This window comes from Manis pentadactyla, chromosome 11 (assembly GCF_030020395.1).
Source record: "Manis pentadactyla isolate mManPen7 chromosome 11, mManPen7.hap1, whole genome shotgun sequence".
NCBI classification, from domain to species: domain Eukaryota; kingdom Metazoa; phylum Chordata; class Mammalia; order Pholidota; family Manidae; genus Manis; species Manis pentadactyla.
Genome location: NC_080029.1, coordinates 83,870,259 through 83,888,309, shown reverse-complemented (window position 1 = coordinate 83,888,309; position 18,051 = coordinate 83,870,259). Strand labels below are relative to the sequence as shown.

The 18,051-nt window shown below is 40.5% G+C and overlaps 1 protein-coding gene across 2 annotated transcripts in view; it reads right to left on the bottom strand.

Annotated features, from left to right (window-relative positions):
- The window catches only part of FMN1 (formin 1), a 368,992-nt gene that overhangs the window by 181,592 nt on the left and 169,349 nt on the right, over positions 1-18,051 (bottom strand). For both annotated transcript variants that reach the window (XM_036887569.2, XM_036887570.2), the window contains 2 exons: positions 12,460-13,220; positions 8,139-8,289 (listed from right to left, as the gene is read on the bottom strand). In XM_036887569.2, coding sequence (XP_036743464.2) covers positions 8,139-8,289; positions 12,460-13,220 — 912 coding nt within the window. The remainder of the gene's footprint in view (positions 1-8,138; positions 8,290-12,459; positions 13,221-18,051) is intronic.

The window sequence follows — 18,051 nt, the reverse complement described above, 5'->3', positions numbered from 1 at the left end:
CTATTATTCCCACTTTACAAATGAGGGAACTATACATAGGAGCCTTAGCAACACGGAGGGACTTGCCCTACAAACAAAGTGACAACTCAGAAAGAAAAAGCTGGGCCTGTGTGCTTTCCAGAAACCCCTGTTGAACCAGTACACTACCACCTTTCACAGTTACACACATGTCTCTCTGTGCCCTGGGGTGTTGCAGGGAGTGGCTGGTCAGAGACCTGGAGTTCAGGCCTGGCCACTGGCTTTCTGGTGGCTCTGGGGCAAACATCATGCTCTTAGATGATAGGTGTGAACTCCCTGTGCTGGTCTGCAAGTCTTATATCCTTCTCCACGTACCTTCTGCCTCAGGGGCTCATCCCTTCCTTTGACAGCAATCAAATGGCTGTGACCTCGAGGACTGGACTGTTCAGACAGCTCTGCTCCCCAGGGGTCTATGTGGTGCACAGCATAAAAAACACCGCACGGCCCAGTTTCTCCTTACTAAGTCATTCTAAACATCGTATGCTTTATGCATTTTGCTGCTACATTCTGAATCACAATTCTTCTCTAAGCAACCATCTCAATGTCTCATTTTTTCCATCAGTAGGATGATTATAGTACAGAGTGAACTATTTATAATGAGCCCCAGCTAAAGCAGTGTGGCTTTCAGTTGGCTCCATTTTAAATATATCTTTATTTGTTAATTAATGTATCTTATCCCAGTGTTGTAAGTAACATTTATGTCCAATACTTATGAATTGTACAGGGAGGAAGAGAACCACACCCAGAGTGGAGGATCCAAAATCTTCAGACTCAATATGAGTGCAATAACTACTTGAAAGCAAAGTTTAAAAGTTAGTCTTTGTGCTTGTTATAAACTAAGGAAGCTGCACATGAGAGTCTACAAGAGGGTAGAAAGTGATGTGATAATTAGGTCATGAATTAACCCCCTGATACTTGCAGCTCTATACTATTTTTAAAGACCCCATCTCACCTTCTAGGATATTTTGCACATGCAAAATGCCTAACTGACTAATAAGGTACCTGGCATAAAAGCTAATTAATGAAAATGAAAACACTAAAACTCAGGTTATTTAGTAACCAGGGCCTGCAGCCAGATCCTAATTAAACCACTCTTGTGGTGGAGGAAGGGATCAAAATGCCCAGTAGGTTCCATCTGGCTGCCTCTGTGGATCAATCTAGAGACCTATGTCCTTCTCAAATGAGCCCTTCCACCTTCTTCCTTCCATTGCAATGAAGAGCTAAGGGTAGTCCTGCTCACACTGTAATGGGGAACTCCCAGGCTCTCCCACTCACATGCAAGGGACTTGGCAGGAAAGGAACCCAGCTAGAAGCAAGCAAGATTCACTAGCTCTTCCCAGCCCAATCCCTTTTGTCATTCATTCCACTGCAGGGGCCGGTAACTCTCCAATCCCCTTCATGCCCCACCCAGGAGATCTGATAGTGGTCCTGGCAGAGCTGTGGCTTTTCATAACTTCTGGCAGGGGCCTCACTGACCCATAACATGACTACACACATGATTTCTTCTCATACTGTCTTTGTAAATTGACCATGGCTAACCTTGCTGCCCTAATCAGATCAATCAGAATAACATTTCTTTAGCTGCTGCATGCTGGCAGCCTCCTGAGCTGAGGCGTGACTCAGAGTCAGGCTCAGATACTGAAGGCGGGTTTTTGAGTTTCCAGTGGTCTCAGGTTTCCTTTGCTTTTATCACAGTTGGTGAGCTTTGTAAGGTCCGTGTTTACAGCCATGCAAATTAGCCTCAGCTGGAGAGAAATCAGTTCAGGCCTAAAATGAAATCAAGCTCTGGGCAAAAAGGTATTTTATCAAAAATTGAAAGTGTGGCCATAGCACTGGGGTCACGCCACTCTATCCTTGGAGACACACAGACACTTTTGTCTGGTGTAACCTGAACTCTTGGTTTGGCCTCTGGACCCTGAAAACTCAGGAGATGGAGGGGATAACGGTGAAGGGCCACACCAGCCAATGTGGACTGGCCAGCTTGACCAAGGCATTTTTTTTGTTAAGTAATGACAAGTGTGAGACAAATGCTGCCAAACGCATTTTTCTGTTAAGTAGAGATAAGCATGAGAAGAGAAATCTTTCATCTTTGAAGGAAGAGACCTTCTGGCTGTGAGGCTAGTTTGCAGTATATCCCATGATGCTCACTGACTACACCAGGCCCAATTCGCAGTTTCATTCTACGCACATACTTGTATCCTTGCAGTTTTAGAATGTAAATGTGAAGGTGTCCACATACAGATATAATCTGATATTTTGCATCTGGAAAGCATCTTTAAGAAATCCAGTCTGGATACCATGACAGCTACAGAAACTAAGGCCAGAGAGGTTATGTGACTGGACACACAAATGTTAACTATGCACCTTCAAGACAAGACCCCTGGCACCTTCTTCCATTAGAGTTTTCCCCATCGTATTCCCGTCCTGCAATCACTCAGGACATAAAGAAGCAGTTAATTCTAAAACAATTCTCTGATACATGGATGTTCCTTATGATTGGGCTGTTATAAATCCTAACACTCACTCCCTGAGCTCCCACGCACCACATGGTGCTGACGGTGTCGGGCAGCCCGAGCTGTCAGACTGGGCCTGGTTCTGGGAGCTGAGATGTTGGTTCACACTGAGTCCCTGGTCTGCCTGATCTCTAATAAGTAAAACAGGTAGTGGATCTTGAGTGTCTCCATATGCAAAGTGGAAGCAATGACCAGGTAGACCATTGGAATTCACTGAGTCAGAGTTCTCCTCTTTTGACAGATGAGAGCCCTGAGATTCAGGAATGTGAACGGCTTGCCCAGGTTTTGCCAGTTGCTTAAGGTCAGAGCCAGAAGAGAAACCAGCTCTCCTGACACCAAAGCCAGCACTTCTTTCACTAACCAATCCAGAGAATACAATTCAGACTTCTCCCAGTGAATTTAAAGTCTGGACTAACAGTTAAACCCTGACCAACAGACCACTTGTCAAATAATTAAGAGGATAGGCTCTGGGGTTGCTGTTGGATTAACTTCCTCACCACTGAGGGGCTGTGTGATGCTGGGCAAGTTCTTCTTCTACACCCTTCTACACTCCATCTTCCTCACCTTCAGAATGGGCATAATAATCTCAACCATTTTACTGGGTTCTGGCGATGATTAAATAGATTAATACATGCCAAGCAGGTAACCAAAAATCACTCACTTAGCATTAGCCATTATTATTATCACTATTGAAATCTTCACGTGTTGTCATCTTCACTTGAAAGATGCTACATAAACGCAAGGTTAATAGGACTTCTCTCCATTCGCATTAAGCACAGACCCATAAGCATCTATGAGTTTGTTGGGCTGTTTTGACCTGTTGTGTCTTGTAGATGTGTGCGCCTCTGCAAAACACTTATATGAGTTAGATTGTACAAACATCCATGTGAACTCGGTTTGTGACTTAAATGCACATGTAATATTCTTGCCTCTTCTTGTTATATCCTCACATACTTGTAGCTTAGAACTGGAGGCCAGAGGAGTCACTGCCCCATCAGGGTCCTAGCACTGGCACTCATTCTCAAGCCATAAGCTAGCTGCAGCCATTTCACAGTCTTACAAAAGAGCCTCGTACTAAGCATACATGGGTGAGGTCCAGAAGAATATAGGCAAGACTTCACAATTTTCCTCCACTAGGAGGAAAGGATAAACGCTTTAAAAAAACAAATGTTTAGCTTGGTTCTCTCTTAGCGTATGTTGTATATCTAATCATACTTTTTTTTTTCCAATTAGATAACTCTGAGTCTTTACTCCCTTTAATATAGAAGATTTAAAAAGCTGTGTGTGTATGGGGGTTTAGGGGGGAGGTGATTCCAGAATTAGTCCCAATGGGGCTAAGTCTAATACTTCATAAATTTTTATACTGCAGTCATTCATTCTAAGCACTGGAACTATGCCTACTAATGATTTCTATTCTGCCAATATTTACAATCCTTTATAATATGCATTTGGCTTCCAATATTTTGGGTGGAAAATTTGCAGTGAAATTTGGCCTCCTGGTCCACAATAAGGAGATTTAACAAGACTAAGGAGGACGCTTGAGGGGCAGTTACTGGCCTGGAGGTTCCATTTCCACGGACTCTAGGACCGAAGCGAACTTAGCTTTGTATCTCAGCATTCTAAGGTGCCCTCTTGTGGTTGGGGGCAGTAATGAGCATCCTAATGATGCCGCGGGGCTTGAGGTCCGAGTCCAGATTAAGTTACTGTTTAACACCCAACAACAGAAATATAGCTGAACTCCCAGAATAATTTTCAGATTCAAAACTCTGAATCATTGATATCCTTACTTGACAAGCTCTAACCACCTTTTCTTTTTAAAGTAAATACAATAAAAGTACAACTTAAGTTTTTGGGCTCTCTTATTTCCAAATAAATTTTATAAGGCAGAATTTCTATAAACTGATGCCTGTCATGGAGTAAAAGCTCTCACTTACTCTTGGTAGACCTGGCCAGTCAGGAGCCTTTAAGCTGAAGAACAGGACAGCCCTGATTATCACTCAAGGAATCTGGACATAACACTAATGACCACAAGGCCGTGTTCTGGCAACACAGGAACAAGTTATCTCACTCATTTCTATAGATGATAACCCCTAACCTCCCTGCTCATTTTTCAAACATATGCAAACTATAAAAACGTTGGCAAACTCCTTCCAACTCCTGAGGCAAAAAAATAATAATAATGCACATACCTTACCCGAGGCAGCCCAGAGAAATTATCTTGGTACACAAAAACTGAAATTATATAAACTTGGAAGGCAACAGGTTATGAAAACCCTATAAATTTATGTTCAGGCTTCCAAACAATGTTCTCCTTCCACACTTCTTCCCTCCCCACTAAACTGAGACACCAAGTCTGGGATTTGAACATTACAGCTATGATCCTCGCCAAAGTGGCCAAATTACAACTTGAAGGCTTTTGACCCTGGGAAGTTTCAACAGAATAGTGTCTGCTGGACCATCAGTACCCCTCTCCGTTCACCCCCACCCCACCCCAGAGTGCTCAGGGAATAGCCATTATCTCATTAATTCTTGAGAAATATCTATGAAAAAAGCAGAGGGAAAGAATGATGTTATGTATTTTACAGAGGAGGGAACAGTACAGAAATTATTTATAATTCAAAGTGAGACTGTGGCATTTCAGGAGAATCGTGGCAGGTCATGCTAATTTTCTGAAAGTTGTTGGGCAAGTTTAGAAAGCAATTGGAAAGCGTTTCACAGGAGCTACTTCTTTGACAGGCAGCAGGAAAAATAATCTCAGACAATGAAGGCAGATTTCTGGCTCCTTGTCAAGGTGCTGACCTACCTTTCCTGGGAACAAACGTAACTTAGACACAGTGTAAATATGGGCATATTGGTAGTGCAAACTCATATTTTAAAGTGCAAAAAGGGTATATAAGCCAATGTCAGATGGACTACTACATGCATGTGCCTATATGTGTCACTAAGGGAAGCTGGGGATTCTTCTGTAATTACTGGAAAACAGGAATGGTCTAGAGATTACCACTGCAAATTACCATTGCAAATTACTACTTGCAAATAGTTTCAGGAAGTGACATCATTAAGACCCCCAACAACCTTGGAAATCAATCGCAAACTAAGATTAATACCCAGTTGTAGGAACTACTTATATTACTTTCATAACCATAATTTCATTTCATCCTGGTAACAACCCTGGGAAGAGCTGCTCTTCCCCATTTTATAGAGGAGGAATCTGCAGGAAACTTACATGATTTGTCCTGAAAGTTATCAGAGAACAACAACAACAACAACAAAAATAGGAGTACTAAGAGCTGATGTTTTGAGCTCTGGTTCTCAACTTGGGGATCTCTGTGTTTGTAGTGGCAGAGTGGCCTGGTGGCACAAATGAGGAGGGCACATGTTTGCGTAAGCCATACAAATCTGTCATAGTATTTATTATAGCTAATATTTAATATGACTGCTAGAGTAAAAGGAAAACACCTCCAAATCTACATGTTGGAGTTTTACAAAAAACGTCTTTTTATTCAAAGATTTGGCTCCCTATTGGAAGACCCTGAAGAAAACTTCAGATGATTTCACAATGAAGGAAATATTTTAGATTTGCATAAGTCTATCTGTATTTTGTTGATGATTTTAGTAATGGCTACTCTCATTTGTACACATCACATCAATCATCTTAATAAAAGTTGTCACCATCATCAGTGGGGCAAATTACTGTTTAAATACGGGAAATGAAGACCCATGCTGAGTCTCTCAGACATCCTCGCAGGGGTCTGTCATTATCAATGTCTTTCTAGTTAAAAGTGTGCAGACTCTAGAAGTCACATCATCTTTCTAGATCTCACATGCAAAATGAGGTCTGCATTACATGATTAGTAAGGTTCCTTCTAATTCTTAGGTTATCATTTAACCTTCCCAGAATCTCTGCAAAGTTTAAGAATATATATATCTGCTTACTTGACACCAGTGCCAATGATGGGAACTTCAAATGCTATTATAGAAGAGGAAACTAGAAACTAGTATCTGAGTTCAGCAGCATCTTGACAATTCTGACAGCTATTTCTGAACTAAGAATGTGAAATGCACAGATGAAAAAAGACCAGCTCATGTAAGAGATGTTCACAGGGATGACTCAATGCTGGCTGAGTCCCTACAGCCAAGATTCAGAATGCTGGGTTTTTAAATCTCCAACATATACTCCACTTCACTCATTACAAAAAGATCTATTTAGCAAGTGCTCTCCCGGACATCATGTATGGGGGTTATTCTGTGGTTAAGCTGATGGAGTTGGCCACCAGTGCTGAAACTCCTCAGCTGTTCAAAACCTTTAAAATTCACTTTCATTTCAAGAGAAAGGAAAAAAAATCTGACTCTTGGAAGAGACCAAGGGATCCTTCTCAAGCTGGAAATCTGATCACGGGCATGAGGGAAAGGCTCATAAAAAGCAGGTTTGGAGTTTTATGGCATTGATTCAACTGGTTATTCTCTTTAAAACTTAAAATCTCAACTCTCAAGCTCATGGAAAACTCCAAGCAGCCTCATGACTATAAAGCCCAGAAGACCACATTTTTGCCTCCACTTAAAGAAAAAAGTGGAGACTCCACATGGGCAGGGATTCCATGGAGTAACAGCAACCTCACTGCTCAGAAAGATTAACGAGTTTAAATGAAGGGTATTTTTCCCCTCAGAGAAACAAAATAAACACATCAAGTACTAACTGCCTTAGTAAAAATCCTTTGAATTGGCAAATAATTATGAGATAAGAAATAAGAATAAACCACCAAGTGTTTTTATGTTTTAAAAACAAATACTTTTGATGTTTTAAAAATACTTATTCACCATAATAGAAATAATTAGTTTTATGAGTAAACAATATGTTGCCAAGCATCCTGAGAGAGAAGCAAAAGAAGTAACAGTGATCTAAGAAGAAATAGAGAACAAAAATAAGCTTAATGTGATATTACATAAGGAGACATTCAGCCGAGTTCCCGGTTAGTCAGAAAAGGCTCCCTGGAGGAGGCACATGGAGGCACTTTGGAATACACGGTTTCTTTTTTTGCTTTTTTGTATGGAAACCACAGTCTTCTTTTTCTACAGATGGCATTCAAAATTGTGATTTTCATTAATAATTCAAGTCTGCGAGAAAACTTGATTTGATTAACTGCACAGACTTTTGCCATTTTTTCCACTGTAGAGCACAGCTGATTTCATAATCACATTACTTGAGATACGACCCAATGGAAGAACTCCACTACAGAACTAATAAACATGACACACTGTTCAACACTTCCTCAAACCCTCTTTGATTGAATTTCACAACATCCAGGCGGGTCATGTAGACTCAGGTATCAATAATCTTGTCTTACAGAAAAGGGGAAATAGGGCCTAGAGAAGGAAGACAACCAGCCCGAGCTCACATAGCAAGTCATTAGCAGAAACTGTGTGTCCTGACTTCTTCCTCAGCACCAAAAGAGCAGGCACAGGTTTCTCAAACTACTGGCTCCTCTTTGTCATCTGTGACTCAAAACCTTTTCTGAACAGAGGGAAAGCCAAGCAGCAGGGCATAACGAATGCCCACGTATGACAAAAAACATATATATAATTACTATTACTATAGTCACCCAATACCTTTTTGACCTTGTTTTTTTTCTCATAGGTCTCTGACAGAGGCTTTTTCTTCTGCTGAGTTGTGTCTTTGGAAAATAAATACTCAAATTCACTGGTATCCTGAATATCAGGTTCTTCTAAGGACTCCCACAAGGTTGGTGTAGCATTTTGGCTTAAAAGAGAAAATGACCAGTTAAATTTAAGAACCAAACAGAAGAGAATAGAATACAATGAAACCTCTAATTTTTTAACTCATTAAAAATATACATATATATATATATAAAATAATGCTTGGAGAAAGCTTTTTGTGTTACATATTGCTTTAATACCAGAATACACTATAGAACACTAAAGCAAACATACATTTCCAGAACAGAATAGTCACTAGATACAATCAAAGACAGAGAGAGAGAGAGAGAGAGAAAGAGACCCAGTGAAACCCCATGGGACCAGAAATCCCGGGATTCAGATTGTTGAGGCCATGAATTACATCCCCCATGAGTCTGTGCCCTTTCCATGATGCGTAAATATGCACATCATACAAAGGCTGAAAGACAACCAATTTTGACACATTGATGGAATATTTCTTCAATAGAATAAAAATGGAGTACAAAGGTGAAGAGTTACCCTCTTTGGATTTTTCTACTATTTTTTTGGGGGTGTTTTCTTTTTTTTTGTTTATTAAGGTATCATTGATATACACTTTTATGAAGGTTCCACAAGAAAAACAATGTGGTTATTACATTCACCCTCATAATCGAGGGATTTTTCTACTAGTTTTAAAGAAAGTTTCCAGGATTAGCTCAGGTCAACTCACTGCAGGACCCATAATAGGTGAATGAACAGGTTGTGCTCACTTAGAAATACTTGATTTATAATACTCCACACCAACAACAGTATTAACAATAAAAACAAACCAAAAACCTCCATTACCCCAGTCCCCACAGAGATATCAACTAAAGCAGCCAGGGGAGACTGTGTTTTGTTTTGTCTTCAAAAAACAGGAGCACTCCAGTTTTGAAACAGAGAAAAGGAAGATTTGGGAAATCAGGTACAGAATTGCCTCTTAGAACAAATTTTCTCCTAAATGTCTACTTACTTTTAAACACATTCAATGCCCACAGATAGAATAGAAAAAGTCTCATCTACACATTTACTGTTTTTCAAACATATGTATATGTTGATTCATAGTATCTCTTACTTACCTTTGCTTCAGTATGTATTTTTTCAGTCAATAAAAAAACTATTATTATGTGGGGTCGTCCACAGAATTTTGTGATACTTAAGGGTGATTTTCATATTTGAAACAGGTGGGAACACTTCTTTCATATTTGTATGTCCATATTTTGCAATATGCCCACCCTTCCTATGAAATATGACATTTTGGTCTGCTCATATTTACTTCTCTTCACTTTTTTATTAGAATTTTTCTCATATAACATTTGAGCCATTTAAGAGTATATGTGCCATGTGTATGTTATAACATGTAATAGTATCATGAGTACCTATGAAATCATCACCCAAGGGCGAGCACATTTCCAGTGAAGTATATCCATCTATGTGCTCCTTCCTCAGCCACCCCCTCAACTCCAGTTTGAAACACCAACACCATTGATGTGAAGTGTCTATCTCAGTGGCACTCTCGGAGGGAGGTCTCAATGGAAGAGAGCCAAGGAATTTTGGAACGGGCAGGGCTGCTGGTCTGGGCCTCAACAAAAGTTCTGGGAAGCTGAGGAGAGGGTGCCTAGTGGGAGGTGATGTGATGTGTGAGGCAGACAGTTCAAGCCCATCTGCCTCGGCTCCTGCACCCGTACTGCTTGGCCTCAGCTCCGGGGATTCTGAGCTCAGGCCAGTGTGACTAGTTGTATTCTGGAGTAAATTGGCTTTGGCAGTTGGGATGAACACTTCATCACCATTCGTAACACTGTTTCTACGGGAAAAGGCATTTTCAGTAGTGAATAAGAGAAGCTTGGAATACCACCCTCCCTGTGAATTGGGATCAGCTGGCATTTGGTGGGGCATAACAAGGTGTCACTCACAACAGACTATATGCCATAATGGTTGACTCTTATGACCACTGATTTTAGCTCAAAAGAAAAGATACTGACTAGGAAGATAAATATGTATTAGGAAGCCAAAAAGGTAGATATACAAGGGTTTCTTTTCCCTTAACTAAATGTCTCTTTCTTAGTCTAGAATCAAGAAATCAGACACCAAAGAAGGCAAAATGGCCAAAGTGAAGTTTCAGTTCATATTGGTAGTGAACAGCAGTTCATAGATTGATATTTTAGTCCTGTTTCCCCAGAAGACCAAGACTAAAATTTATTATGTGTACATAAGACAAAGTGCCTATATTTCTGGTTGTACAACATATTAAAATACCATTCACTTCCTCTAAAAGAACATATCCATAATAATTTTACTCTTGTCCATAAATGAATACTGCCCAGAATCTTTAGGCCATTTTATTTAAAAAGAAGTAGTCATGCTCTGAGGCACAAAAACATTTTGGGAGACCCCTAATAGGAGAGACTAAATGTGTGGTGCAGCAGAAAGTGGGCATGTTGTAGTCGCCACACATCCCCTCAGGGAAGTCTCCCACCCCAAACTCAGGCTCAAGCTTGACATGTCCACCAAGCAGGGCTGTCCTCATGCCCCCAATCAGAAGAGTTAGTATATTCATCTACTTTTATCTTTGCGCAATACTGAAGCCCTCATTTATGGCAAAATGGGTAAGTGCTTGAGTATTCAACTGTTTTCTTTCTCAAAGTGGCCCATTACTTTAAGGAGGGGAAAAACACAGACAATGATTATCTCTGGCTTGACTCTGTCCCTCCTTGAACAGCGGGCAAAGGGCCCGCCTCTCCCACTGCTATGGTCTATGATATTGGTTGCTCATGAAGTCTTGTAGGGAATGAAGTTGGAGGCAGGCCAGTGAGACCCAGGTGTGCAGCAGCTCTGTTTGCTGGCAGAACACACCAGTCCAGGGCTGGCAGGGGGGATTCATCACCCTACAATAGCTGCACATTAATTTAAGAATACTAATAAGGGAACACAACTCCAAATAAATATTCTGGGGAATTATTTCTTAGGAAACATCATCTGAGTCTTGAATGGGAAAAGGGGAACATGAATACGTTAGCTAATGGTAGGAGCTCTTGCAGGATCATCTCATTTTCTTTTAGCCGTTTGTTTGGGAAATGATGAAGTACCAGCATTAAAAAAAAAAAAAAGTATCCGGATTTTCCACACATAAACTTTTGGCCCTTGTTTTTCAGTGAAAGGAAGGGGTTAATATGAAGTACATATAATCAACTTAGTTCACCATATGTTTAGTTTTAAGGTATTCCACTTCTCCTATAGTGATTTCCAATTGCTTTGTAATTGCAAATTGCATGTTATTTTGTTCAATATTCTGCCTTCCCCAAGCAAAATTTTATATAAATTGAAAAATTCACCACCACATCTTGATTTGGGGAATAAGTTCAAAAATTTAAGTTTAAAAACATGTTCTATATTTGCTGTTCTTTGCAAACAAATAAACTCTAAATCTAGAGAGTGGTCCAGAGGCAATCTCCTTGTCCTCTTGACAGGCTCCAAAATGAGGCAGAAGAAATCCAATTCAAATATGTTTTAATAAAAGTTTCTAAGCAACCATACCTTGCCACCTTACAGATCCAGCTGAACAAATTACATAACCTGAAGATGCTTTTTAGCTATCTGTACACTGGTACTTTCTCTGAAGGGCAACAGGTGTAAGATGTGAGGTCATTTAGAAGTAAGGGGAACCAGAGTTCAAGCAGAAAGCTTAAATTTTAAGACTAACTTCTGACCTGCAGAGCTAATGACTCAGTTATGTCTGGTTCTTTCAATAAAAAATGAAAGATTACACGTACCTGCTAAATATCCAGATCATGAGGCTGATGATGCCATCTAAAGACAAGACAGATATTCTAAAAATTTTCAATGAACCTACAGCATAGATTGAGGCTCAGTTTCTTTATGATTATTCACTAATTGTGGGGATGTTGGAGAAGGCTCTAATTTAGACCTGGACTCTCTCTCTTCTAGTCTGTAAAATGGAGCATTTATCTTAGAAAAGGATCTGACACTGAGTACATATTTTCTCCCAGCATCAATTCATAGAGAAGATAGTAAAGACATGGTGGAGACAGATACCTTCCTCAGATACTCCAACCATATCTATCCAAGGCATTCACAGTACCATATTTGAGAATGAACACTACAGTACACAGATACTGACCTGGTAAGAATAAAACATTATTTGTGCAAAATCCTGGGAGTGCACAGGCTAAGAATGTGCCAGGTGAGTTAAGCTTACCTCTTATCACTTATTTGTATTCTAGTCCAGTACAGAGGCTTCATAGGACAACTGGGCTCAATGGCTGGCTTCCGAGGACATTGGATGGAAGAAGAACTGACTCCAAAGAACAGTCCAGGAGGAGGTGGGGGCACAAGTCCAGGGGGTGTTGGAGCCAGAGGAGGCCCCCCCCTGCTGGGCAGAGCAGGGGAGTTAGGAAGCGGTGGGGGGGGAGGTGGCAGGGGTGGCCCAGCACTTGGAGGCAGGGGTGGTGGGGGAGGCGGTGGTGGCCCAGTACTCACAGGTGGTGGTAGAGGTGCTGGGGGCAAAGGGCCAAGTCCAGGAGGCAGGGGAGGAGGGGGAGGGATGGCTGTGGGTAGTGGTGGTGCGAGAGGGGGTGGCAAAGCCTTCTGTGGACTTGATGAGATGCCTTCCACGGACTGCAGTGGTACATGGGTGTCTTTGTTGTCATTTGGGGGAGAGAGCTGGCTTAGAGAGGAGATATTCAGCTTCTTGGGTATTATTTGGTTACTTCTGCTTGTCTTGCCTACACGTTCACAGGGCTTGAGGAACGTCTCCCTGTCTGTCTGAATGCACACATTTCTGTAGGTCTTTGGAGGACAGTCATCACTGGTGGAGATGCATGCATCTCTCATCTCTTCACGTCCTCCTCGCCATTGGTGTTCTACCTCATGCTTGAGATTTTCGATGGTTTCTTCTAGTCTCTCTGTTATCACCGCATGCTCACCCCGGATATGAAAGGCCTGAAGTTCAAACTGAGCCTGTAGGAGTATCAGTAGGAAAGAAAGTAAAGAGTTTATGAAAAACAAATGTCAGAAAAAAAATTCAGTACCATCCCTGTGGCACACAGAAACACAGAAGGACGGGGACATTCTCCTGAGAAACCAACAGGCTGTATATTTTGCTTTATGAATTTTCCAAGAGCTTAAACATTTGGAATAGGAGCATAATTTTATCCAACCTGAGCTCATTGGGAATAACTACCATGGATTAAGGCTTAAGGTAAAAGAAAGTTCTTAAGGCTAAGAACTTTCACCCAGTTTTAGCATCTAATACAAAACAAAACTTCATTAAAAGGTTTGAGTTTATTCAAAGTTTATTAAAAGGTTTGAACATGCTATAATATATCTTTTATTATTTTTGGTTTTGGTTTGGAAAAAGAAAACTTTAAAAAAATAGATGTGAAGACGCTTCTGGTTTGGAGCTGTTGTTTTCACAGTTCTCTCTAAAAAAATGCCACCTCTATGGTATTTCTGGGCCAATACAGCAGAAACAAAAGGTGGGGGGAAAAGTCATAACACACATGTATTTTTCTTAAAGTTTCCATATCAAAGTTGCCTGTGACCAGTATTTGTGCTGCTTCATATCCTTTCATAATATAGTAATAAATGAGCAATATAAATAAATATATGCACAGAAAATGAGAATATTAATATTTTCTATTTTTCTCTTTTACATACCCAGCACCTTAAACTATATTTTATAAGATACCAGTCTTTTTAATACTTATCTTTCCAGTTATTTCTGTCCTGAAGTTGTAGTTTTATACTTATATGTACACTTTATACAGAGCGAGCCTACCCTCAGGCATTAACTAGTCCGCTTTCCAGCAGGCAAAGCCATTTAGCCAACCGCAATTAAAAGGGGAGCAATCAAATGTACAATTTTATTAGTTTCCAAAATCCAATTTAACAGTAATTAAGTATTCCTAGTTAACTTACTTTCTGCCTTCCCCATGTTATAAACTCCACAATATGAAATCAGGGTAAGTATCTATCTACCTTTACTTCTGAATCCAGCAGCTAGTACAGCAAGTACGTATTATTGAAGAGATGGATGGACAGAGAAACCGGGGACGTTATATTCAATTATTGTTCCAAAAACCTTCCTATTGCCAACAAAGCTTTCTTCACTGAAATTCCAGCCCACAAATATCTAGGACAGCAAAGTGTATTCAAGTATGGATCCCTTTTGCATTGAAAATGCAAAGAAAATTTTTTAATGGCCTAGTCAGGGAAGGTAAAGATATATGAAGATGATGCAGATTCTTTACTTTCTTAAAATAACTCTTAACTATCTTATTATTAGGCTCACCTTTCCACTCATAAACCAACCCCCAAATAGCTATGGTCAGTAGAACTAGAGACATGGGTTTTCTAAATCTGATCTTCTCATATGTGGACATGGCAGCCCTGATCCAACTCTGAAAGAATAGGGGTGTTCAGGGTACCATCTATTTCATGAACAGTACAGAGGGTTAAGCACCTGAGTTCTATATTCATACTATCTGGTTCACATGCTGGCTTAGCCACCTGCTAGCTCTATGGCCTTGGGTTGGGACTTTGTCTTTAAGCAGGAGTTTCTTCAAGTGTAAAACTATTTAATAGTGAGCCATCTCTGGGGTTTTTATGAAAGCAAAATGACATACTTTCCACAAAGTAGTAGGCATTTTGACTACTAGCAACACAGTAAGTTCTGAATAAATGTTACTGTTAGTTACTGATGTTAATGATAATATCAGAATAAGAGACTTGTACTCCTTAAAATTTCCAAATAATGCCACCTTTGTTGAGTGACAGGCACAAAACTAGGAAAAGCTTAAGCAATCAGGATAAACAAAAGTTTGTCCAATCTTTCATAAGTTCAAATACCAGATGCCTGAAAATAATTCAAGTTTATTCAACTATGTGATCAAGATAAACTTTGTTTCAACCTCCTACCCATCTCAATCCCCCACTCCCCACCCCCCATCCACCACCCACATTCCAGCCCTGATTTCAACCCTGAATTACTTGCCAACATTCTAATTTCATCTTAGGTGGTTAGTTCACTTCTGCCACATCAAACTCACTCAGACTAACTCTTCCCAACTAAGCTTCTTCCAAGAAGATTAAGGGTCAAATAATATTGATAAGCCACTAACTTTACTCAATCTTCAACTTCTTAATAATATGAAAAAGTTGCAAAGACATGTCCACAGATAAAGGTTCTCTTTACCACAGAGCTGAACTGTATCTCAGCAAAGACCATGGTTCCCATCCCCCCCCTTTCCACCTCTCAACCATCGAGCCTCTGAACCTGCTGAAGCTGTCATCTACACCAAGGTATCGTTCTGGCAGCTCCGTAAGGTATTTGCTTAGGGTTGCGGATAGAGCAGAAACCGGGCAGGTTATTTAACCTCTCTGTCCCTCATTTTTCTCCTAAGTAAAATAGGGTAATAACAGAATCCGTCTCACAAGGCAGTTATGAGATATAGAGGAATTAATATAGAGGAGTGTTTGGAACATTGTTGGTACTGTATCAGTTTGCTATCATTATTATTGTCTCTTTGTGGCCTGACAGATCGCCGAGGCCACTGGCCAAGTGGCCACATCACCTTGCTTTCAACTCTTAGCATGCTCCCCTGCTCCATGCCTACCCATCTACCGCAAAAATAAAGACATCAAACCCTTCAGTCCCTTCTAGCTGTCACTTTTTCTTTCTCACTTACCTGTTTTCCTCACAGCAGACTTTTCTGGAATAAAAGCACACAACTACTGCTTTGTCTATTTTCTCATCAATTCTCCTTTCAACCAGTAACAGTGGCTTCTGCCCCACCTTCTTAGAGCAACTCTGGTCTGAGTGCTGGTTTGGTTGGTCAGCACTTTTCAGTGATTTCTGCCCTCTCAGCTGCATGGTGAAAGCTGACTGCTTGCCCATGCCTTGAAATTCTCTTGGCTTCCCTGGACTTCTGATACACTCTCTCCACTCACCCCCGTTTTCCTCCCACTTCTCTGCTGTCTCCGGTCCATCTGTGGACTCCTCTTCCACATTTGTCCCTAAAGTTGTTCCCCAGGCATTTTCCTCGCCAATTTATCCTTCTCACACTACACAATATCTTTAGGTCATCTTGCGAATTCATATAGTAAACCACACTCATTTCTTATATATTGTAAGTTCTAAACTGGTACCTTAAAACAGAAAATTCCAGCTGTCCTCTGGTCTACCTACCTCCATATATATATATATATAAAATCAGCCACCTCAGACTCATCATGTCCAAAAATGAACTCATTATTGCCCTCAATTTGTTTCTCCTTTGAAATTCTTCCTTGCAGTTTATGGCATCATCTTAACAATCATCATCCAGAAAACTGAATGTCATGCTGGATTCCTTGCTGTCTCTCATTTCCAATGTATTACTTATCCATGAGTTGTGCTGATTTCTGACTCATTCTTTTCCTTTCATCCCACTGTCTCAACATTTCACTGGGTTTTCTTTATTTGGACAACGGCAAGAGCCACCTGATTTTCCCTACCACAGTGTAGCTATATTGATTCAATGAGGATTTTAAAAAATAATAAATGTAGATCTTTATTCTATAATACCTCTATAACAACTGCCCACTACTAAAGACTGATACTGAAATGTTTTAGCATGGACACACTGAAAGCTGCTCTGATCTGTTTTCTGCCGACTTTCTCCATGTTTGGCTTCTGACCCTTCCCCAGATAGGGCCTGGATTCCAGTCTTACGTAACATCTTGCCTCTCCCAGGACCTTGCACTTTCATGCATCTGGGCCTTTGCAAATGTTTCCTTTCTCAACACCCCTCCTCTGCTGAAAACACCCAAGATAAGGGGCCAGATTACTAAGCAGATTCCATAAATGGCTTCCTCACACACTGTATTCACTGAGATAAAGAATTACCAAATAAGAAGGAAATACTAAATTTCCACGTATTCCATGCCTATAGACTAAGACTATAATAAAAACCTTTCTGACCATTAAAATTCAAAAAGCCCAAATAAACAACTTATCTTTGCTCTCTCCTGTTTCACAGCCCCTTTTGATCATTCCAAGTTTGTCTTGGTTGTGTTCAGGAGCTCAGCATGACACAGTAATTCAAAGAGATTAAAGTAATAAGCACCTCATTCATTCTGTATCTGTCCATACCCTATCAATTATTTCAAGTTGTGCCTGCCTCTATTACAAATGAAGCATCACAAGTTCAGGTGTACTGTGAACTGAGCCTTTGGGAAAGCTAGTTTCTAACCCAATTTTTCACTCTACTTCCTGTTAAGTGCCACTTCTACTTTGCACATGGAAACCATGTGCTATTTCCCCTCCTTTAGCTAGAGCCATAGCTAGAAGGACTATGATCTGATAGTTAACCATCTGATGAATCAAACACAGAGAGTAGAGGTTTCTGTTGTGTAGTCATGTACTCCTGGACAATGTTGCCTAGGATCCTAGGACTCTTCGTGAAATGTCAAGCCCAGGTCCTTAATTCCAAAATACAGATAAGGCTGGGTGTCAAGGAAACACAATGCTTATAAACCCTGTTGACTCTCTTCTGTCTCCATTACTTTCACACTGAACATGGTACTTGTATGTAGGAAACAAAACAATTACAAAGCTTCCATTCATTTGTAGATAAATATTCTTTAGGAAACATGAAGTATCGTGGGTTTTCCTCTTCCCAACCCTCTCTGCTAAAACTCTGCTGTTTCTCTGCATTCACCCCCAATATACCATTTGAAAAGAAACAGGTGCTGACACTGGACATCTTTCCAGTCTTCCCTAAGTTTTATCTACCAGACTTCATTCAAG